Source organism: Carcharodon carcharias, chromosome 4, assembly GCF_017639515.1.
Source record: "Carcharodon carcharias isolate sCarCar2 chromosome 4, sCarCar2.pri, whole genome shotgun sequence".
NCBI lineage: Eukaryota > Metazoa > Chordata > Chondrichthyes > Lamniformes > Lamnidae > Carcharodon > Carcharodon carcharias.
Genome location: NC_054470.1, coordinates 192334500 through 192359579, shown reverse-complemented (window position 1 = coordinate 192359579; position 25080 = coordinate 192334500). Strand labels below are relative to the sequence as shown.

At 47.2% G+C, this 25080-nt stretch overlaps 1 protein-coding gene across 2 annotated transcripts in view; it reads right to left on the bottom strand.

Annotated features, from left to right (window-relative positions):
* LOC121277189 (dual specificity testis-specific protein kinase 1-like) overlaps positions 1-25080 on the bottom strand; it is a 264934-nt gene that overhangs the window by 106870 nt on the left and 132984 nt on the right. For both annotated transcript variants that reach the window (XM_041186332.1, XM_041186333.1), the window contains exons 7-9: positions 24078-24161; positions 14795-14881; positions 13397-13538 (exon numbers count right to left, since the gene is read on the bottom strand). In XM_041186332.1, the coding sequence (XP_041042266.1) occupies positions 13397-13538; positions 14795-14881; positions 24078-24161 (313 nt within the window). The remainder of the gene's footprint in view (positions 1-13396; positions 13539-14794; positions 14882-24077; positions 24162-25080) is intronic.

Below are 25080 nucleotides of genomic sequence, written 5' to 3'. Positions count from 1 at the left end.
TCCCCATCAAACACTCCCAGGACAGGCACAGCACGGGGTTAGATACAGAGTAAAGCTCTATCTACACTGTCCCCATCGAACACTCCCAGCACAGGTGCAGCACGGGGTTAGGTACAGAGTAGAGCTTCCTCGACACCGTCCCCATCAAACACTCCCAGGCCAGTTACAGCACGGGTTAGATACAGAGTAAAGCTCCCTCTACACTGTTTCCATCAAACACTCCCAGGACAGGTACAGCACGGGGTTAGATACAGAGTAAAGCTCCCTCTACACTGTCACCATCAAACACTCCCAGGACAGGTACAACACGGGGTTAGATACAGAGTAAGGCTCCCTCTACACTGTCACCATCAAACACTCCCAGGATAGGTACAGCACAGAGTTAGATACACAGTAAAGCTCCCTTTACACTGTCTCCAGCAAACACTCCCAGGACAGGTACAGCATGGGGTTAGAAACAGAGTAAAGCTGCCTCTACACTGTCCCATCCAAAATTCCCAGGAGAGGTACAGCACGGTGTTAAGATACAGAGTAAAGCTCCCTCTAGAGTGTCTCCATCAAACACTCCCAGGACAGGTACAGCACGAGGTTAGATACAGAGTAAAGCTCCCTCTGCACTGTCACCATCAAACACTCCCAGGACAGGTACAGCACGGGGTTAGGTACAGAGTAAAGCTCCCTCTACACTGTCACCATCAAACACTCCCAGGATAGGTACAGCACAGAGTTAGATACACAGTAAAGCTCCCTTTACACTGTCTCGAGCAAACACTCCCAGGACAGGCACAGCACGGGGTTAGATACAGAGTAAAGCTCTATCTACACTGTCCCCATCGAACACTCCCAGCACAGGTGCAGCACGGGGTTAGGTACAGAGTAGAGCTTCCTCGACACCGTCCCCATCAAACACTCCCAGGCCAGTTACAGCACGGGTTAGATACAGAGTAAAGCTCCCTCTACACTGTTTCCATCAAACACTCCCAGGACAGGTACAGCACGGGGTTAGATACAGAGTAAAGCTCCCTCTACACTGTCACCATCAAACACTCCCAGGACAGGTACAACACGGGGTTAGATACAGAGTAAGGCTCCCTCTACACTGTTTCCATCAAACACTCCCAGGACAGGTACAGCACGGGGTTAGATACAGAGTAAAGCTCCCTCTACACTGTCACCATCAAACACTCCCAGGACAGGTACAACACGGGGTTAGATACAGAGTAAGGCTCCCTCTACACTGTCACCATCAAACACTCCCAGGATAGGTACAGCACAGAGTTAGATACACAGTAAAGCTCCCTTTACACTGTCTCGAGCAAACACTCCCAGGACAGGTACAGCACGGGGTTAGATACAAAGCAAAACTCCCTCTACACCATCCCCATCAAACATTCCCAGGACAGGGGTAGCACGGGGTTAGATACAGAGTAAAGCTCCCTCTACACTGTTTCCATCTAACACTCCCAGGACAGGTACAGCACGGGGTTAGATACAGAGTAAATCTCCCTCTACACTATCCCATCAAACACTCCCAGGACAGGTGCAGCACAGGGTTAGAAACAGAGTAAAGCTTCCTCGACACCATCCCCATCAAACACTCGCAGGCATGGTACAGCACGGGTTGGATATAGAGTAAAGCTCCCTCTACACTGTTTCCATCAAACACTCCCAGGACAGGTACAGCATGGGGTTAGATACAGAGTAAATCTCCCTCTACTCTGTCCCATCAAACACTCCCAGGACAGGTACATCATAAGGTTAGATACAGAGTAAAGTTGCCTCTACACTGTCCTCATCAAACACTCCCAGAGCAGGGACAGCACTGGGTTGGATATAGGGTAAGTCTCCCTCTACACTGTCTCCATCAAACACTCCCAGGGCAGGTACAGCACGGGGTTAGATGCAGAGTAAAGCTCCCTTTACACTGTCTCCAGCAAACACTCCCAGGACAGGTACAGCATGTGGTTAGATACAGAGTAAAGCTCCCTCTACACTGTCCCATCCAAAATTCTCAGGAGAGGTACAGCACGGTGTTAGATACAGAGTAAAGGTCCCTCTACAGTGTCTCCATCAAACACTACCACGACAGGTACAGCATGGGGTTAGATACAGAGTAAAGTTCCCTCTACTTTGTCCCATCAAACACTCCCAGGACAGGTACAGCACGAGGTTAGATACAGAGTAAAGCTCCCTCTACCCTGTCCTCATCAAACACTCCCACAGCAGGTACAGCACGGGGTTGGATACAGGGTAAGTCTCCCTCTACACTGTCCTCATCAAACACTACCAGGACAGCTACAGCACGGGGTTAGATACAGAGTAAAGCTCCCTCTACACTGTCTCCATCAAACACTCCCAGGACAGGTACAGCATGGGGTTAGATACAGAGTAAATCTCCCTCTACTTTGTCCCATCAAACACTCCCAGGACAGGTACAGCATGGGGTTAGATTCAGAGTGAATCTCCCTCTACACTATCCCATCAAACACTCCCAGGACAGGTACAGCACGGGTTAGATTCAGAGTAAATCTCCCTCTACACTGTTTCCATCAAACACTCCCAGGACAGGTACAGCACGGGGTTAGATACAGAGTAAAGCTGCCTCTACACTGTCCCCATCAAACACTCCCAGAACAGATACAGCATGGTTTTGGATACGGAGTAAATCTCCCTCTATACTGTATCCATCAAACTCTCCCAGGACAGGTACAGCACGGTGTTAGATACAGAGTAAATCTCCCTCTACACTAACTCATTAAACACGCCCAGGACAGGCACAGCACGGTGTTCGATACAGAGTAAATCTCCCTCTGCACTATCCCATCAAACACTCCCAGGACAGGTACAGCGCGGGGTTAGATACAGAGTAAAGCTCCCTCTACACTGTCCCCATCAAACACTCCCAGGACAGGTACAGCACGCGGTTAGATACAGAGTAAAGCTCCCTCTACACCGTCCCCATCAAACACTCCCAGGACAGGTGCAGCACGAGGTTAGATACAGAGTAAAGCTCCCTCTACACTGTTTCCATCAAACACTCCCAGGACAGGTACAGCACGGGGTTAGATACGGAGTAAATCTCCCTCTACACTAACTCATCAAACACTCAGAGGACAGGTACAGCACGGGGTTAGATACAGAGTAAATCTCCCTCTACACTATCCCATCAAACACTCCCAGGACAGGTACAGCATGGGGTTAGATACAGAGTAAAGCTCCCTCTACACTGTCCTCATCAACCACTCCCAGGACAGGCACAGCACGGGGTTAGATACAGAGTAAAGCTCCGTCTACACTGTCCCCATCGAACACTCCCAGGACAGGTGCAGCACAGGGTTAGATACAGAGTAAAGCTTCCTCTACCCTGTCCTCATCAAACACTCCCACAGCAGATACAGCACGGGGTTGGATACAGGGTAAGTCTCCCTCTACACTGTCCTCATCAAACACTCCCAGGACAGCTACAGCACGGGGTTAGATACAGAGTAAAGCTCCCTCTACACTGTTTCCATCAAACACTCCCAGGACAGGTACAGCACGGGGTTAGATACAGAGTAAAGCTCCCTCTACACTGTCCCCATCAAACAGTCCCACGACAGGTACAGCACGGGGTTAGATACAGAGTTAAGCTTCCTCTACACTGTCCCCATCGAACACTCCCAGGGTAGATGCAGCACGGGGTTAGATACAGAGTAAAGTTTCCTCGACGCCGCCCCCATCAAACATTCCCAGGCCAGGTACAGCACGGGTTAGATACAGAGTAAAGATCCCTCTACACTGTTTCCATCAAACACTCCCAGGACAGGTACAGCATGGGATTAGATACAGAGTAAAGCTCCCTCTACACTGTCCCCATCAAACAGTCTCAGGACAGGTACAGCACGGGGTTAGATACAGAGTTAAGCTTCCTCTACACTGTCCCCATCCAACACTCCCAGGACAGGTGCAGCACGTGGTTAGATACAGAGTAAAGCTTCCTCGACACCGTCCCCATCAAACACTCCCAGGCCAGGTACAGCACGGGTTAGATACAGAGTAAAGCTCCCTCTACACTGTTTCCGTCAAACACTCCCAGGACAGGTACAGCACGGGGTTAGACACAGAGTAAAGCTCCCTCTACACTGTCCCCATCAAACAGTCCCAGGACAGGTATAGCACGGGGTTAGATACAGAGTTAAGCTTCCTCTACACTGTCCCCATCCAACACTCCCAGGACTGGTACAGCACAGGGTTAGATACAGAATAAAGCTCCTTCTACACCGTTTCTATCAAACACTCCCGCGACATTTATCGCACGGTGTTAGATACAGAATTTTGCTCCCCCAACACCGTCCCCATCAAACACTCCCAGGACAGGTACAGCGCGGTTTTGTATACAGAGTAAATCTCCCTCTACACTGTCCCCAACAAACACTCCCAGCACAGTGTTAGATACAGAGTAAATCTCCCTCTACACTCCCAAACAGTAGTCGAACCCCGTGTCATATCCATAGAATGGTTGCAGCGCAGGAGAAGGCCATTCTCTTTTGGTTTATTTGCCAATCACCTTAAGTCAGTATCGTCTGAGTCTTGACCCTTCCAACAAAGGGAACAGTTTTTCCCTATCTGCACCTCTATCAAATCTGTCAGAAACATAGAAAATAGCAGGAATAGGTCATTCAGTCCTTCACGCCTGCTAAACTATTCTATATGTTCATGGCTGATCCTCCATCTCAATGCCACATCTCCGCTCTCTCCCCATACCCCTTGACATCCTTAGAATCTAGAAATATCCTTCTTAAATATATTCCATGACTTGGCCTCCACAGCCTTCTGTGGTTCTCAATCTTCTGTAACGAGAACAGCAGTAGCTTTTGCAATCTATTCATTTAACTGATGTTCCTCATCTCTGGAACCATGCTCATGAAACTTTTCTGCACCCTTTTTAAAGCCTGCACCTTCTTTCCAAACTGTGGTGCCCAGAATGGGACACACTACCCCAGTTGAGGCTGAACCAGTGTTTTATACAGGCTCATCATAACTTCCTTGTTTTTGGTACTCAGTGTAGTAGTAGTGACCTGCCCATGGACAAGTCTTCTGCTTCTTCCTTCATGCCTCGTCGTCTTGTACTTTCCTCTTTAGTTGCTTGTAGAAGCCTCTCATTTTCAATATCAAGCTGTCTAACTTCTACAACACAGGTTAAATACAGAGTAAAGCTCCGTCTACACTGTCTCCATCAAACACTCCCAGGAGAGTACAGCACGAGGTTAGATACAGAGTAAAGCTCCCTCTACACTGTCCCCATCAAACACTCCCAGAACAAGTACAGCACGGGGTTAGATACAGAGTAAAGCTCCCTCTACACTGTCCCCATCAAACACTCCCAGGACAGGTACAGCACGGAGTTAGATACAGCGTAAAGCTTCTATTGCGATTTCTATATGCTTCTATTTATGAAACCTTTTAACAACCTGCCCTGCCACCGTGAACATTTTCTGCACATATGTTGGTAGGAAATAGCGATAGTTATGTTGGCATTTGTGGGTGTTAGGTATGAGTTTTAGCTTTAATGTTTAAGTTTGATTTGTATTTCTGTAACTGTGTGTTAAGACGTTAAGTTGAGTTTTGGTTTCCCAAGGCCAAAGGAGTGAGACAGAAACAAGGGAAACTCCCAAGCTGACCTTCAAGTCAAAGGAAGGACAGGAACCTGGAAAAGGTCCTCTTCATGAAGTTAAGAGTGAGGGGCAGAAAAAAAGGCTCCAAGCTTCAGATTTAAAGAGACAAAAGCTGCAGAAAGCAGATTTAAAGCAAGAACAGCTTGCAAGAGACAAGAAGGTCCAAAAAGACGGCTGAAGGTCTATAACTCTTTGCTATTGGTATATGAAGTAATGGTGTACTGTTGACGGCTAAGTTGGTGAGAGAGACTGCGTGGAAGACAGCTTGAATGCATGTGGTGACCCAGGGGAGAGGAACATTGGAAGGAGAGTTTGAAACCCTGGAGGTGAACCCTTAATGAAGGCGTCTGTGAGAAAGCGTCGGTTTGGGAGAAGATTCCAAAGCGAGTTCCAAGAGAGTGGAGATTGAAAACCCTCATGTGAAAGACGGAGTTCAGTGAGACTGGTTGGCTCATGGTGTGACAAGCCTTGGGGGTTGGGGGGGGGTAGTTGAGAGATCCATCACATCTGATTGAGGTGGCATCTGTCATTTGGTTTCAGAATGTGGTGTGCCTGATAACAGGGTGCCTATTGGTTTACATGGACTGTGAACATTAGAGTATAAGATAGCTTTTGTAATTTGCGTTATCCTTGTAGGAGCCTCTCATTTTCAGTATGTATTTGTAAAGGTATAGTTGTGGGTGAAGGAGCATTGTCATATAGTTCATCTTGTTTAATAAATGTTTTTTGCTTTTGTTATAAATTCATTAGCTAACTCCGGTGACTCTGTAGCCCCTCCCCACGTATCTAAACAAACAAATAAAAGTTAAGAGCTAACCAAGCTGGGATCCACTCTGGGATCAGGCTTGCCAAGTGGTTACCTCAGCTGGAGATTATAACAATATCCCGAGGTTTCTCTTCCTACACCCTTTATTTTCTATTGCGTTAAATTTAATCTGTCATGAGCCCTCCCATTTCACCAGCCTATGTCCTCTTGAAGTCTCTCACTATCCTCAATACTTCAAAGTTTTGTGTCGTCTGCAGGTTTTGAAATTGTCCTGTAATATTTATCAAGAAGAGCAGTGGTTTGGAGCAGCGGTTTTAGACCCTTTCCATCAGCTAGTCATAATCTGAAGACTTGGCCCAACATTTCTAACCACAGAGATAAAAACAAAAAAACTGCGGATGCTGGAAATCCAAAACAAAAACAGAATTACCTGGAAAAACTCAGCAGGTCTGGCAGCATCGGCGGAGAAGAAAAGAGTTGACGTTTCGAGTCCTCATGACCCTTCGACAGAACTCGCGTTCGAGTCCAAGAAAGAGTTGAAATATAAGCTGGTTTAAGGTGTGTGTGTGGGGGGCGGAGAGATAGAGAGACAAAGAGGTGGAGGGGGGGGGTGTGGTTGTAGGGACAAACAAGCAGTGATAGAAGCAGATCATCAAAAGATGTCAACGACAATAGTACAATAGAACACATAGGTGTTAGAATTAAAGTTGGTGATATTATCTAAACGAATGTGCTAATTAAGAATGGATGGTAGGGCACTCAAGGTATAGCTCTAGTGGGGTTTTTTTTATATAATGGAAATAGGTGGGAAAAGGAAAATCTTTATAATTTATTGAAAAAAAAAGGGAAGGGGGAAACAGAAAGGGGGTGGGGATGGGGGAGGGAGCTTACGACCTAAAGTTGTTGAATTCAATATTCAGTCCGGAAGGCTGTAAAGTCCCTAGTCGGATGATGAGGTGTTGTTCCTCCAGTTTGCGTTGGGCTTCACTGGAACAATGCAGCAAGCCAAGGACAGACATGTGGGCAAGAGAGCAGGGTGGAGTGTTGAAATGGCAAGTGACAGGGAGGTTTGGGTCATTCTTGCAGACAGACCGCAGGTGTTCTGCAAAGCGGTCGCCCAGTTTACGTTTGGTCTCTCCAATGTAGAGGAGACCACATTGGGAGCAACGAATGCAGTAGACTAAGTTGGGGGAAATGCAAGTGAAATGCTGCTTCACTTGAAAGGAGTGTTTGGGTCCTTGGACGGTGAGGAGAGAGGAAGTGAAGGGGCAGGTGTTGCATCTTTTGCGTGGGCATGGGGTGGTGCCATAGGAGGGGGTTGAGGAGTAGGCGGTGATGGAGGAGTGGACCAGGGTGTCCCGGAGGGAGCGATCCCTACGGAATGCCGATAAGGGGGGTGAAGGGAAGATGTGTTTGGTGGTGGCATCATGCTGGAGTTGGCGGAAATGGCGGAGGATGATCCTTTGAATGCGGAGGCTGGTGGGGTGATAAGTGAGGACAAGGGGGACCCTATCATGTTTCTGGGAGGGAGGAGAAGGCGTGAGGGCGGATGCGCGGGAGATGGGCCGGACACAGTTGAGGGCCCTGTCAACGACCGTGGGTGGAAAACCTCGGTTAAGGAAGAAGGAGGACATGTCAGAGGAACTGTTTTTGAATGTAGCATCATCGGAACAGATGCGACGGAGGCGAAGGAACTGAGAGAATGGGATGGAGTCCTTACTGGAAGCGGGGTGTGAGGAGCTGTAGTCGAGATAGCTGTGGGAGTCGGTGGGTTTGTAATGGATATTGGTGGACAGTCTATCACCAGAGATTGAGACAGAGAGGTCAAGGAAGGGAAGGGAAGTGTCAGGGATGGACCACGTGAAAATGATGGAGGGGTGGAGATTGGAAGCAAAATTAATAAATTTTTCCAAGTCCTGACGAGAGCATGAAGCGGCACCGAAGTAATCATCGATGTACCGGAGAAAGAGTTGTGGAAGGGGGCCGGAGTAGGACTGCAACAAGGAATGTTCCACATACCCCATAAAGAGACAGGCATAGCTGGGGCCCATGTGGGTACCCATAGCCACACCTTTTATTTGGAGGAAGTGAGAGGAGTTGAAGGAGAAATTGTTCAGTGTGAGAACAAGTTCAGCCAGACGGAGGAGAGTAGTGATGGATGGGGATTGTTCGGGCCTCTGTTCGAGGAAGAAGCTAAGGGCCCTCAGACCATCCTGGTGGGGGATGGAGGTGTAGAGGGATTGGACGTCCATGGTGAAGAGGAAGCGGTTGGGGCCAGGGAACTGGAAATTGTTGATGTGACGTAAGGTGTCAGAGGAATCACGGATGTAGGTGGGAAGGGACTGGACAAGGGGAGAGAGAAGGGAGTCAAGATAACGAGAAATGAGTTCTGTGGGGCAGGAACAAGCTGAGACGATCGGTCTACCGGGGCAGTTCTGTTTGTGGATTTTGGGTAGGAGATAGAAGCGGGCCGTCCGAGGTTGGGAGACTATCAGGTTGGAAGCTGTGGGAGGGAGATCCCCAGAGGAGATGAGGTCAGTGACAGTCCTGGAAACAATGGCTTGATGTTCAGTGGTGGGGTCATGGTCCAGGGAGAGGTAGGAGGAAGTGTCTGCGAGTTGACGCTCAGCCTCCGCGAGGTAGAGGTCAGTGCGCCAGACAACAACAGCACCACCCTTGTCAGCGGGTTTGATGACAATGTCAGGGTTGGACCTGAGAGAATGGAGTGCAGTAAGTTCAGAGAGAGACAGGTTAGAATGGGTGAGAGGAGCAGAGAAATTGAGACAACTAATGTCGTGCCGACAGTTCTCAATGAAAAGATCGAGAGAAGGTAAGAATCCAGAGGGAGGGGTCCAGGTGGAGGGAGAATATTGGAGATGGGTAAAAGGATCCGTTGAACTGGGAGAGGACTCCTGCCCAAAGAAGTGAGCCCGGAGACAAAGACGGCGGAAGAAGAGTTCAGCATCATGCCGAGCCCGAAATTCATTGAGGTGAGGGCGTAAGGGTATGAAACTAAGTCCTTTGCTGAGCACTGAACGTTCAGCATCGGAGAGGGGAAGGTCAGGGGGTATAGTGAATACACGGCTGGGGTTGGGATTGGAAGAAAGGGTGCCCCATGTGGATTTCAACTGAAATTCCACCCCTCATGTTTTGAACCCACCCAGGATTACAGGTATCTCCGGGACATAAAACGTTTCTCGGACTGCTGTTCCCGTCACATTCTGAAATCCACACTCAGTGCCATGCGCCGCCATATGAACACACTCGACCTCTCCCTCCAGCAGCACCGCCGTACCCTTTTTCAAAGCTGCGCGTGCCCCCAGTTTCATTTTATCCTTCGGCTCATCCGACGCCTCAACAAGAAACTTTTTCTCTTTCTCTCAAGTGCTAAGGAACGCAAGCTGCAACAACTCATCGACACCAACACCCATCTAGGACCCTCCACCCCTGCCTGTTCCTCCGTCCCCACCCTTTCTTCCAATCTCAACCCCAGCCGTGTATTCACTATACCCCCTGACCTTCCCCTCTCCGATACTGAACGTTCAGTGCTCAGCAAAGGACTTAGTTTCATACCCTTACGCCCTCACATCAATGAATTTCGGGCTCGGCATGATGCTGAACTCTTCTTCCGCCGTCTTTGTCTCCGGGCTCACTTCTTTGGGCAGGAGTCCTCTCCCAGTTCAACGGATCCTTTTACCCATCTCCAATATTCTCCCTCCACCTGGACCCCTCCCTCTGGATTCTTACCTTCTCTCGATCTTTTCATTGAGAACTGTCGGCGCGACATTAGTCGTCTCAATTTCTCTGCTCCTCTCACCCATTCTAACCTGTCTCTCTCTGAACTTACTGCACTCCATTCTCTCAGGTCCAACCCTGACATTGTCATCAAACCCGCTGACAAGGGTGGTGCTGTTGTTGTCTGGCGCACTGACCTCTACCTCGCGGAGGCTGAGCGTCAACTCGCAGACACTTCCTCCTACCTCTCCCTGGACCATGACCCCACCACTGAACATCAAGCCATTGTTTCCAGGACTGTCACTGACCTCATCTCCTCTGGGGATCTCCCTCCCACAGCTTCCAACCTAATAGTCTCCCAACCTCGGACGGCCCGCTTCTATCTCCTACCCAAAATCCACAAACAGAACTGCCCCGGTAGACCGATCGTCTCAGCTTGTTCCTGCCCCACAGAACTCATTTCTCGTTATCTTGACTCCCTTCTCTCTCCCCTTGTCCAGTCCCTTCCCACCTACATCCGTGATTCCTCTGACACCTTACGTCACATCAACAATTTCCAGTTCCCTGGCCCCAACCGCTTCCTCTTCACCATGGACGTCCAATCCCTCTACACCTCCATCCCCCACCAGGATGGTCTGAGGGCCCTTAGCTTCTTCCTCGTACAGAGGCCCGAACAATCCCCATCCATCACTACTCTCCTCCGTCTGGCTGAACTTGTTCTCACACTGAACAATTTCTCCTTCAACTCCTCTCACTTCCTCCAAATAAAAGGTGTGGCTATGGGTACCCGCATGGGCCCCAGCTATGCCTGTCTCTTTATGGGGTATGTGGAACATTCCTTGTTGCAGTCCTACTCCGGCCCCCTTCCACAACTCTTTCTCCGGTACATCGATGATTACTTCGGTGCCGCTTCATGCTCTCGTCAGGACTTGGAAAAATTTATTAATTTTGCTTCCAATCTCCACCCCTCCATCATTTTCACGTGGTCCATCTCTGACACTTCCCTTCCCTTCCTTGAGCTCTGTCTCAATCTCTGGTGATAGACTGTCCACCAATATCCATTACAAACCCACCGACTCCCACAGCTATCTCGACTACAGCTCCTCACACCCCGCTTCCTGTAAGGACTCCATCCCATTCTCTCAGTTCCTTCGCCTCCGTCGCATCTGTTCCGATGATGCTACATTCAAAAACAGTTCCTCTGACATGTCCTCCTTCTTCCTTAACCGAGGTTTTCGCACCCACGGTCGTTGACAGGGCCCTCAACCGTGTCCGGCCCATCTCCCGCGCATCCGCCCTCACGCCTTCTCCTCCCTCCCAGAAACATGATAGGGTCCCCCTTGTCCTCACTTATCACCCCACCAGCCTCTGCATTCAAAGGATCATCCTCCGCCATTTCCGCCAACTCCAGCATGATGCCACCACCAAACACCCTTCCCTTCACCCCCCTTATCGGCATTCCGTAGGGATCGCTCCCTCCGGGACACCCTGGTCCACTCCTCCATCACCCCCTACTCCTCAACCCCCTCCTATGGCACCACCCCATGCCCACGCAAAAGATGCAACACCTGCCCCTTCACTTCCTCTCTCCTCACCGTCCAAGGACCCAAACACTCCTTTCAAGTGAAGCAGCATTTCACTTGCATTTCCCCCAACTTAGTCTACTGCATTCGTTGCTCCCAATGTGGTCTCCTCTACATTGGAGAGACCAAATGTAAACTGGGCGACCGCTTTGCAGAACACCTGCGGTCTGTCTGCAAGAATGACCCAAACCTCCCTGTCGCTTGCCATTTCAACACTCCACCCTGCCCTCTTGCCCACATGTCTGTCCTTGGCTTGCTGCATTGTTCCAGTGAAGCCCAACGCAAACTGGAGGAACAACACCTCATCTTCCGACTAGGGACTTTACAGCCTTCCGGACTGAATATTGAATTCAACAACTTTAGGTCGTGAGCTCCCTCCCCCATCCCCACCCCCTTTCTGTTTCCCCCTTCCCTTTTTTTTCCAATAAATTATAAAGATTTTCCTTTTCCCACCTACTTCCATTATATAAAAAAAACCCCCCCACTAGAGCTATACCTTGAGTGCCCTACCATCCATTCTTAATTAGCACATTCGTTTAGATATCACCAACTTTAATTTTAACACCTATGTGTTCTATTGTACTATTGTCGTTGACATCTTTTGATGATCTGCTTCTATCACTGCTTGTTTGTCCCTACAACCACACCCCCCCCCCACCTCTTTGTCTCTCTATCTCTCCGCCCCTCACACACACCTTAAACCAGCTTATATTTCAACTCTTTCTTGGACTCGAACGCAAGTTCTGTCGAAGGGTCATGAGGACTCGAAACGTCAACTCTTTTCTTCTCCGCCGATGCTGCCAGACCTGCTGAGTTTTTCCAGGTAATTCTGTTTTTATTTCTAACCACTAGTTTGTAACCTGTCCATGTATATGGGGTGGATGTTGAGAGGATGTTTCCCCTGGCTGGACAGCCTAGAACTCGGGATCATAGTCTCGAGATAGGGGCTGGCCATTGAGGACTGGGATGAGGAGAAATTTCTTCACATGAATCTTTGGAATTCTCTCCCCCAGAGGCTGTGGATGCTCAATCTTTGAGTATATGAGATCAGTAAATTTTTGGGCATGAAGGAATTCAAAGTGATATATGGATCGGGCTGGCAACTATTGAGGTAGATTAGAAAGTTTTTATTGAATGGTGGTGCAGGCTTGATGGACTGTACGGCCTACTCCTGGTACACATTATGTACTTACAGTGATACATGGATGATACCACCTGACACGACATACAAATTGGGATTGTCACTTCACATCATCGGATGACCTTTTCAGTGCCCAGATGCTAATTTCTGACTGGCTGTGATCCCAATGGGCCAAGAATGACCCTGATCCTAGTGGGCTAAGCAAGGTATGACTCAAAGTTCTTCCTGCCTAATGGAATGAATTAGCTCCTACCCCAACGGTTGCGAACTATAGGAAGCCCTCCTCAATTCATGAAATCATGCCATAACTTAATAGGTGTAAACTTTAGTGTGTCTCTCTCTCTCTCCATTTGTCAGTTAATCTCTCCCTCTGTTCCCCACTTTATCTATCTTCATCCTGTGCTTTTCCACCCTCTGCTTGTCTTTCCCTCCATGGTTACACTCTTCCTTTGGATGGCTCTCCATCCATTCTTGAACTCTTCCTCTGTCCATCCCTAACTCCTCAGACTCAATTTACCATTATGTATGGTTGATACTTTCATGGTGATGTGCTGTCCTCCTGCATTCTGCGGCCTTGAACCCGGATTCTTATACAGTTTCAGCATCATCTCCAGCTTCTGGACAATCTCTGCAAAGGACGGGCGTTGGGTGGAATCCATCTTTAACACACAGAAAACAAACACAGAACAGATCAGAGAACTCGGCAGCAGTTAAACGGTTCATGCTTTCCTAGTTCTAGTATCCAACTCCACAAGCTGCACTGCAGCAGATGTTTTTTACAGAGGCGTAACTGCCCATATCACCAGAACAGAACAACTGTCTCACTTTCAGATGGTGGACATTGTAGGAGAGCATACCCCAGGATAAGATCCCTCTCATATAGCTGGCTGAAACTTATCACAGATGTTTAAAATATAACCACCTGAGAGAGAGGACATCACTGTGTGGATGGTTGGGGCAAATGGCATATTCCCTCATTCATACTTTGGGTAAACTGTACATAGAAGCAATCAGCTGCTTGCTGGAGGATCTGCAAAAACCCTGGAGAGATGCAGGTTTTCGTCAAACTTCCACTAAAGTTAGGATTGACCATTGGGAGAGACACCCCCATCCCAGGTAAATCTGTTTTTCCAGCTTACAGCTCACTTGTACAGCAACGTCACTCATGCCAAAGGGACATTACTCACCCTACGTTGGCGACATCGCCGCGCCAGTGATCTCATTTGCACCAATCACAGCTCCTTTGCACTGTCTCATCAAACACTCCCAGGGCAGGTACAGCACGGGGTTAGATACAGAGTAAAGCTCCCTCTACACTGTCCCCATCAAACACTCCCAGGACAGGTACAGCACGGGGTTAGATACAGAGTAAAGCTCCCTCCACACTGTCACCATCAAACACTCCCAGGGCAGGTACAGCACGGGGTTAGATAGAGAGTAAAGCTCCCTCCACACTGTCCCCATCAAACACTCCCAGGGCAGGTACAGCACGGGGTTAGATAGAGAGTAAAGCTCCCTCTACACTGTCCCCATCAAACACTCCCAGGGCAGGTACAGCACGGGGTTAGATAGAGAGTAAAGCTCCCTCTACACTGTCCCCATCAAACACTTCCAGAACAGGTACAGCACGAGGTTAGATAGAGTATTGCTCTACATCATCCCATCATGGCACCTTGACCTGAGGCTCAGAGCAGTGCCTAATGCATTTCCAAATACCAGGCTCGCTCGGGCAGCTCTGACCCATTTAAGAAATATGGTTGAGAGAATTGCCTTGAGTTATGAATCTCAGATACCCAAACACTGTTTGACATAAAATGCATGCAAGTTGTTGAATGATTAAAATAGCTTTTAAATATAGGGCAATGCAAAGAGTCACTGCCCCAATCCCATTGTGCAAACTTCACTTGAGACTCACAACACAGCAGTGGATCGCCAGCTTCAGGAATACAGATGGACAATCTCCCACCATCGTCTCAAAAGTATTCACATCTAGGCCAAAGTCCTGAAGGAAAACGGAGAATGGAGACTTTAGAACATTCTATTACTTGCACTGAAAATGCAGAACAGGACCTCTCCTGCTGGTTTGAACAGCGAGGCCTCTGGCAGAGAGTTACAGCTGAAGAGAGTAGGAAGAAGGAATGTTAACTGGGCCAATGTCCACTAAGAACTGAACTGAGATTGCCCATGCTCAGTCCATGGAACTCAGCAGGCAAGGGGGACTTCCCTACCATTGGTCTAGGTTGGATTTGAATCTGAATCCAGAAGTGTGCTGACCCACTGTGTTAGCTAGTCTCTGACTACTTGTTTTGTTTTGTCCCTGTGGTTGATGGGAAGAGATGATTGCAACTGTACAGCCCCACAAGCAAGATTCTTGTGGTTAGAAATCCTTTGAGGTATCTGCTACTGCTCCTTGGAGCCTGCCTGCAATTCGGAATGCTATGTCTGCAGTATTTGCTGAAGTCACCAGGTGGCGCAATGGTCCCTGTGAGCTGTAATGTTTGTGCAGAGGCAGTGGAATCTGCTCTACTTTCTGCTGGAAAAATCAGTAAGCTGTGAACATCTTTACACAGTAGCAGCAGTGTGTACCCATCTACAAGATGCACTGCAGCAACTCACCAAGGCTCTTTAGACATCATCTTCCAAACCTGCAAACCTCTACCACCTAGAAGGACAAGGACAGCAGATGCATGGGAACACCACCACCTGCATGTTCCCCCCCGAAGCCCCACACCATCCTGATTTAAAACTAAATCGCGCTGTTCCTTCACTGTCGCTGGGTCAAAATCCTGGAACTCCCTCCCTAACAGCACAGTGGGTGTACCTACACCACACGAACTGCAGCGGTTCAAGAAGGCGGCACACCACCACCTTCTCAAGGGCAACTAGGGATGGGCAATAAATGCTGGCCCAGCCAGTGACACCCACATCCCATGAAAGCATAATAACAAAAAATACTGTGACAGATGGAGACACAGGCCCAAACTGTCAAAAGGCAAGTTCAGGGAGGTTGATGCTACACAATGATCAATGGCTGGATAAGGCTTCTTATAGCTAGGGTAGTAGAGGTTTAAAGAAAAATCCTTGAATCATTTAAGAAACAATCAATTACTGTGGTGATTAGGGGCAAGTGCAGATTCCTTCTGGATAAATGAGCCCAAAGATGCATTTCATACCCATACCCCTCATTTCCACATCAAGACCATCTGCAAAATATTCTCCACCTCGGTCCCTTACATCCCTGCTCTGATCCTTGATCATACATTTGTCACCACCAGATGTGACTTTCCCAGTGCCTCCCATTCCAACCTCCCCACCTCCAGCCTCCAATTCATCCAGGTCTCTGTCACCTGCCAACTATCCTGCGCAAACTCCTGCTCTTCTACCAGCCCTGTGCTCACTCGCCAGCAGTGGCTCCACCTCCCTCGGTGCATTGACTCCAAAATCCTCATTCTCATCCTCAGATCCCAGCACGGCCTTCCTACCCTAGCCTCCAACCTTTCAGCTCTGGACCACTGTGCATTTCCCCCTGCTATTACTGTCCTGTCAGTTGCAGTGTCATCCTTCAAGCGACAGCTTTACGGACACTTTAATTGATGCCGGCGTTTTGTTTTAAACTTAAGTTAAATTCTTAAAATGTCATTGTGGAATTTGAACTCCTGTTTGCTGGATTATTAGTCCAGCAACATTAGCATGACTGTGCCCTTGAGAGTAGAATGAGAGGACGCACATTCAGACTGGAGAAGGGGACTTCTAAGACTGGTGTCAGGAAATTCTTAATCTCAAAGGGTAATCGACATTTAGAGTAAACTTCCAGATGGAGTTGTGGAGGTAAGAACTTGGAATCATTTAGGAAACAGTCGATTGTTACAACAGGAGGACATTAGCATTTCCCTGGATGCATGAATTAAGATGGGCCCAATGGCCTTCCTCGTCTGCAATTACCTTAATCAGAAAAGACTACATTTTGCATCTCTTCATATTCAACTACAGCTGGGGCTTTTGAAGATCTCGTCAATTCTTACGGAGGTACAACATCACTTGCTACTTGAAGAAGAGAGTAAGGGGCGTTTGACATTCTAGGCAAGATGCTTCCCTTGACCCAAAGAAAGATTAAGGTGCTCATTCATCTCACTGTTGTTTGCTGGAATCTTGTCCTGTCACAATAGTGCTGCTGTATCTCTCAGTTTTGTACGCATAGTAATAAATGTTCCCATAAAAATGCTAGCCTTTCTTTTGCACACCCCACCACCCAATATGTCACCCAAGTTAGGATAACCTGTCATCCGCCCATCAGACCATCCCTCTTCAGGCACTAATGGTTGGTTCCTGATGAGGTGATGTAAATAATTTATGTGGCCCTCGCACGTCATCAAACAATGTCCTATGTATGGAGGCTGAGCCATCATAATCACCTTAGAATACACACAAAAGCTAAACAAAGACTCCACTGAATGCAGAGAAAGAACATACACAGCCATATTCTGAATAATTCACAGCATATGAAGCCCAACCACAGGCTAGTCATTCAAAATTAATGTACTGTCAAAGTGGCAAGAGGTTGATAGGGGAAAACAGATCTTCTGTTTGTCAAGAGGTTTTAGTGCTGGGGAAATGAGAGCACCTAAGGACAGTGTTGAATGCTCCGAGGTCACCATGAGTTAGATACAGTAAAGCTCCCTCTACACTATCCATTCAAGTGGCAGTGGGAGAACATTTAGGGGACAGCGATCATTGTATCATAAGGTTATGGAAAAGGAAAAGAACAATCTAGAGTAAAAATAATTAACTGGGGGGAAGCCAACTTGAATGGGGTAGGAATGGATCTGGGCTGAATAAACCAGAGCTGGTAGGAAAAATGGGAGCTGAACAGTGGGTTACCTTCAAAGAAGAGATAGTTCAGGCATAGTCAAAGTATATTCCCTCAAAGGGGAAAGGCAAACAAAGCCAGAGCTCCCTGGATGTCAAAAGAAATAGAAATTAAGATAAAGAAGAAAAAGTGTGCCTATGGCAGATGTCAGGTAGAAAATACAACTGAGAACCAGGCTGCATGTAGAAGGTTCAGAGGGAAGTTGAAAAAGCAAATAACAGAAGGAAAAGGAAGTAATGAAAAGAGACTGGCAGCTAACATAAAAGGGATTCCTAAAGTCTTCTATAGGCATATAAATAGTAAAAGAAGGAGTAGGGCCGATTATGGAGTAAAATGGGGATTTACACATGGAGGCAGAGTGCATAGCCATGGTATTAAATGAATACTTTGGATCTGTCTTTACCAACAAAGAAGATGCTACCCAGGCCAGGGTGACCAACCGTCACATATTTTATGGGATCATCCTGTACCTGTCCACTGTCCCGTGCCCTGGGCTGCATGGTGCCGGGATGTTGTTTGTCCTGTAATTCGGACCTTTAAAACTTCGCACATGCATAGTACTGGCTCACCTCATGATTGCACAGCCTAACACCTGTCCCCCCCCCCATCTCCACCCCCTCTCAAATGGACTCCAATAGCAGGCTGTCCCTTAATTGAATTTTTAATTGGTCATCCTGTTCTGTGCTGTAAAGCAAAATTCTGACAAGAATGGTTTCAAGTCCCACTCCAGAGACTTGAGCACGTAATCCAGGTTGGCATTTAACTGCAGTACTCAGGGAGCGCTCTGAAGTGCGGATAAAAGATCCCATGGCATTTGAAAAACAGGAGAATATCCCATAGACTTGGCCAATATTTGTTTGTCAACCAACATCACTATGCTCATGATCTGCTCATGTATCTCGTTGCTATTTGTGGGACATTGCTGTGCACAAATTTACCGCTGCATTTTCGACATTATCACTGATCACACATCAGAAGTACTACATTGACTGGGCAGCACTTTGGGATGTCCTTATAATGTGAAGGGTGTTTGATAAGTGCAAGTTTTTTTCAGGCTCTGGTTGTTCTAAAACACTCTGGACCCTTCCAGTCTCTTAGGATGGAAGAGACTCTGAAAAGAAATGCACAAAGAGTAGTTTTAGCAATGTCTCTGCTGGAAACCCGTCACAAACGGGTAGGCAGTGATCAGGTCTGTCCAACAATCACGCCGGACTGGGCAGGAGTCAGGTTTGCCCTGCAGCGTACACTAAGTCCAAACAGCAAATCACAAGGCAGGTTATTTACCGAAAGGGATGGCTTTAAACATTGGGAATGGGAATGGGGAGTGGAGCAGTGTGGGAATACAGTGCTTGTTCATGCAGATCGAACATTCCACATTACCATCCTCACTAGCTCCACCACTCAGCCCCATCACCAGAACATTTCAAACATTGGAAACAACATTTCTGGCTGGGTCCAGAAAAAGGGCGGAGAACTGGAATGCATTGGCAAGCGCCGCATTCTTTTTGTAAAAATACAAAACAAGCAGGTACGTGAGAGGCAACTGCACCTGCTGCAAATTCCATGCTTCACATCCTTAAACAGTTCCGCAGCTGCTTGCTCTTAAACGTCAGCTTGTTAGCACTCTTGCAGAAGATTGAGAGTTTGAGCCCCACTCCAGAGACGAGCACGTTACCCAGAATGGCACTTCATTAAATTACAAAAAAGAAATCCGGAAAGCAAAGAGAGGACATGACAAAATATTGGTATGTAAAATCAAGGAAAACGCAAACATGTTTTATAAACATATAAAGGGCAGGAGTATACCTAAAGGTAAGTATAGGGCCTGTTAGAGACCAAAAAGTTGACGGGAGTGGAGGCAGCAGATGTGGGCATGGTTCTTAATGAACACTTTGCATCTATGACAAAAGAGGGGGACAGGATGGGCACTGTAGTTAAGGAGGAGGAGTGTGAAATATTGAATGAAATAAACATGTAACAGGAAGTATTAAGGGGTTTAGCATCTTTGGTTACCAGCTCCGGATGAAGTGTATCCAAGGCTGCTGAGAGGGAAGGAAGGAAATAGCACAGGCCCTGGCCATCATTTCCCAATCAGCTCTGGCTACAGGCATGGTGCTAGAGGGCTGCTGATGTTGTACTGTTGTTTTTTTTAATTAATTCATGGGATGTGGGTGTCGTTGGCTGGGCCAGCATTCATTGCCCATCCCTAATTGCCCTTGAGAAGGTGGTGGTAGTTGCCTTCTTGAACCGTTGCAGTCCATGTGGTGTAGGTACACCCACCGTGCTGTTAGGGAGGGAGTTCCAGGATTTTGACCCAGTGACAGTGAAGGAACGGCGATATATTTCCAAGTCAGGATGGTGAGTGGTTTGGAGGGGAACTTCCAGGTGGTGGTGTTCCCATCTATCTGCTATCCTTGTTCTTCTAGATGGCAACTGTCATGTGTCCTTAAAAAGGAAGAGATAGAACACATAATTACAGGCCTCTCAACCTAACTTAAGTGGTGGATAAATTATTGGAAAAAATTCTGAGGGACAGTATAAATTGTCATTTGGAAAGGAATGGATTAATCAAGAATAGTCAGCATGGATTTGTTGAGTGAAGATCGTTTCTGATTGACTAGACAATTTTCTGAGGATATTAAAAAGGAGGGTCGATGAGGGTAGATCTTTCAACGTAGTCTGTATGTGGATTTTAGCAAGACCTTTGACAAGCTCGCAAATGGTAGACTGGTAAGAAAAGTAAAAGCCCAGTGGGATCAAAAGAAAAGGAACAAGTTGGGTCAATAATTGGCTCGGTGGAAGGAAGCAAACGCAAAAGATCAATGGGGGTTTTTGTAACTGGAGGGCTGCTTCCAGAGGGGTTCTGCTGAGTTCAGTACTAGGTCCCCTGCTTTTTGTGGTATATATATTAATGATTTAAACTTAAATGTAGGGGATGTGAATAAGAAGTCTGCAGATACTACATGAGGAAGAAAGCTGTAAACTGCAGGAAGATATCAATGGACTGGGCAGGAAAGTGGCAAGCAGAGTTCAATCCTGAGAAGTGTGAGGTGATGCATTTGGAGGGTGCAAACAAGGCAGGGAATACACACTAAATGGTAGTACTCTGAGAAGTGTAGAGGGATCTTGGAGTTCATGTCCACCAATTCCTGAAGGTAGCAGGACAGGTAGATAAGATGCTTAAGATGGCATACAGCATGCTTTCCTTTAGCCGATGAATAGAATATAATAACAGGGAAGTAAAGCTGAAACTGCATAAAGCACTAGTTAGGCCAGAATTAGAGTACTGTGTAGAGTACTGGTTACTGCATAGCAGGAAGGACATTACTGCACAAGTTCCTCAGGGTAGTGTCCTAGGCCCAACCACCTTCAGCTGCTTCATCAACGACCTTCCTTTCATCAGAAGGGGGGAAGTTCGCTGTTCAGCACCATTCGCGACTCCTCAGATATTAAAGCAGTCCATGTCCAAATGCAGCAAGACTTGGACAATTTCCAGGTTTGGGCTGACAAGTGGCAAGTAACACTCGTGCCAGGCAATGACCTTCTCCGGCAAGAGAAAATCTAACCATCACCCCTTGACATTCACTGGCGTTACCATTGCTGAATCCCCCACTATCAACATCCTCAGGGTTACATTGACCAGAAACTGAATTGGACCAGCCATATAAATACTGCGGTTACAAGAGCAGGTGAGAGGCTAGGAATCCTGTGGTGAGTAACTCACCCCATGACTCCCTAAAGCCTGTCCACTACCTGCAAGGCACTAGTCAGGAGTGTGATGGAAAGCGACCCTCCGCTTAGCTGGATGAGTGCAGCTCCATCAACACTCAAGAAGCTTGACACCATCCAGGACAAAGCAGCCCGCTTGATTGGCACCACATCCACAAACATTCACTCCCTCCACTACCGACACACAGTGACAGCAGTGTGTACCATCTATAAGATGCACTGCGGAAATTCACCAAGGCTCTTCAGCACTTTCCAAACCTAGACCACCATCATCTAAAAGGACAAGGGCAGCAGATGCATAGGAACACCACCACCTGGAAGTTCCCCTCCAACCCACTCGCCATCCAGACTTGGAAATATATCGCCGTTCTTTCACTGTTGCTGGGTCAAAATCCTGGAGCTCCCTTCCTAACAGCACTGTGGGTGTACCTACACCACATGGACCACCTTCTCAAGGGCGATTAGGGAAGGGCAATAAATATTGGCCTAGCCAGCGACGCCCACATCCCATGAATGAATAAAAAAAAGGATGTGATTGCACCGGATAGGGTACTGAAAAGATTTGCAAGAGAGTTACCAGGAATAGAGAATATTGCACGATGAGGAAAGATTGGACAGGCTGGGTTATTTTCCTTTGTACAGAAGAAGCTTGACTGAGTTGTATAAAAAAAGCAGCCTAAATAGACTGAATAGGAGGCCCTATTCCCCTTAGCAGAGAGGTCAATAACCAAGGGGCATAGATTTAAATGAATTGGTAGGATTACCCATAAAGTATATAAAGTCTTATTTAAACACTGGTTCAGCCTCTTAGAAAAATAAAGTATCACTGCTTTGTTCAAATGACTATAAAGCAACAGTAATATTGTGCTTCAATGTCACTTTCAAGCACTTCGAGATGTCAGTGAAAGAAGTGTTGAAGGTTGGTAAAGGCATTGAGCTGTATCATTGAAGCTGGATAAAGCCAGTGAGATGTATCACTGAAGCTGGATAAAGCCAGTGAGATGTATCACTGAAGCTGGATAAAGCCAGTGAGCTGTATCACTGAAGCTGGATAAAGCCAGTGAGCTGTATCACTGAAGCTGGATAAAGCCAGTGAGCTGTATCACTGAAGCTGGATAAAGTCAGTGTGCTTTACTATTGAAGCTGGATAAATGCAGTGAGCTATACTGTTGAAGATGGATACTGGTGGTGAGCTATACTGTTGAAGATGGATACTGATGGTGAGCTATACTGTTGAAGATGGATACTGGTGGTGAGCTATACTGTTGAAGATGGATACTGGTGGTGAGCTATACTGTTGAAGATGGATACTGGTGGTGAGCTATACTGTTGAAGATGGATACTGGTGGTGAGCTATACTGTTGAAGATGGATACTGGTGGTGAGCTATACTGTTGAAGATAGATACTGGTGGTGAGCTATACTGTTGAAGATGGATACTGGTGGTGAGCTATACTGTTGAAGATGGATACTGGTGGTGAGCTGCACCTTCTACAGTGGATACAGATGCAGTGAGTTGTACCATCAAACATGGATGCAGGTGTAGTGAGCTGTATCATCAAAGGTGATACAGATGCAGTATGCTGTACCATGAAAGGATGAAAGGCACAGCAAGCTATGGACTCAAAGATGGATAGCAGGCATGGTCAGGCAATGAGCTATACCTTTGAAGATAGATAGAGGCCCTGTGAACTGTACCATGACCCCGCCTCCTCCCGGTCACTGCAACCTCTTTGAACCCTACAAACATCCGAGATCTCTGCTGTCCTCTTGATGGTGAGCTCCATCAACAATTCAGTGAAACCCACTGTGATACAGCTTCTTAGGATAACTTTTGACTGATTCCATGACAGCAACAACTACCGGTCATGCACAATTCACAGATCCCTGATCCCAGATATCGAGTATGTGGTTCTGATGAAGGGTCATCGACCTGAAATGTAAACTCTCTTTCTCTCCATAGATGTTGCCTGACCTGCTGAGTATTTGGATCATTTTCTGATTTTGATTTCCAGCACCTGCAGTATTTCATTTTTGGATTATTAACTGAATGTGTTCTGTGCTCACACAGCTCTACTTCATGCTCAGTGACAGCCACAGTCAGGTTCATATTAACTGATTACAGTGGCCAATTTGGTAATATCCAAACTCCCATCTTGAACTCTAACAAAACTTTCCAGCCAATATTTTGACTTGCACCAGTCCTGTTCACCCATTTCCCTGTGCTCGCTGACTTACATTGTCTCCTGATCCGGCAACCTCATGATTTTAAAACTCCCATCCTACTGTTTAGATCCCTTCAAGGCTATCTCTGTAACCTTTTCCAGCCCTACAACTCTCCCAAGATCTCTGCATTTCTCCAATTTTGGCCTCTTGCACACCCCGATTTCCTTTACTCCAGGCTAGGCCCTAAGCTCTGAAATTCCCTCCCTAAGTTTCTCTGTTACGCTCCTTAAAACCTACATCTTTGAACAAGATTTTTGGAACCTGTCTTGATGGCTCTTGTCGTGTCTTGGTTAAATTTTGTCTGATTATGCTGCTGCGCAGCACTGTGGGGCATTTTGCTATGTCAAAGGTGCTATATAAATGCAAGTTGTTATTACCTCAGTGCGGGGCAGGTAGTCTGGATCAGCTGGTATCCGGGCGATAATCTCACACAGAATGATGCCATAAGCGAAGACGTCTGTCTGAGATAGGGACACATGCAAACAGAATGACCAAAGGGAGATCTTGGAGTCTGCTTACTTACATCACATTGATCTTGTTGCTGCCTTACACACAGCTCCGACTTGACGAGCTGTCTTTTGGGTGACATTGGAAATTAAGCTGATCCATATCAGGCCCTTTCTCCACCCTTCTCTGATGTCATCCATCAGTTCCACACTTTTACTCCTTTTTAAAGTGCAAGTGTTCCATTAACTTACAAGGATATAAAGTGAAACCAATTCAATTTTTTTATTTACATCTTGAAGTTTTCAACCTTCAAACTATACCCAGGTTAAGAGAGGTCAAGGCATTTTGCTCTGGAGTATAAATAGGACCAGGTAATCTGCTCGAAAACCCAAAGAAATAAAGACACTCTGCTACAGGACCGGGAAAGAGGCAGACAGTCTGTTCTGGAACCAGAGAGGGCCAGAAGGTCTGTTCCAGGAGCCAGAGAGGGCCAGATGGTCTGTTCCAGGAGCCAGAGAGGGCCAGACGGTCTGTTCTGGAACCAGAGAGGGCCAGAAGGTCTGTTCCAGGAGCTAGAGAGGGCCAGGTGGTCTGTTCCAGGAAATGGAAAGGACCAAACAGTCTATTCCAGGGTGTAGAGAGAGCCAGACTGCCTGTTCCTGGACTCAGAGAGGGCCAGACAATCTGTCCTCAAGCCCCTTGGGCATTGGTGAGTCCTGATGATGGAGATGTAGGGATGAGGCTTGTGCAGCACGGACACAGACCCATTGAATGTGTTATGAACAGTATCACTATCTCTGACTCTCATTGTCAGTGAGTGGAACAGCCTTACTCACTCCGTCAGGGGATGTGTTATAAACAGTATTGTGCTTGTTCACTCAATATACCTGAAGTCCTTTGGGATGTGATGAAGCTCAGTTTAAGTACAAGCTC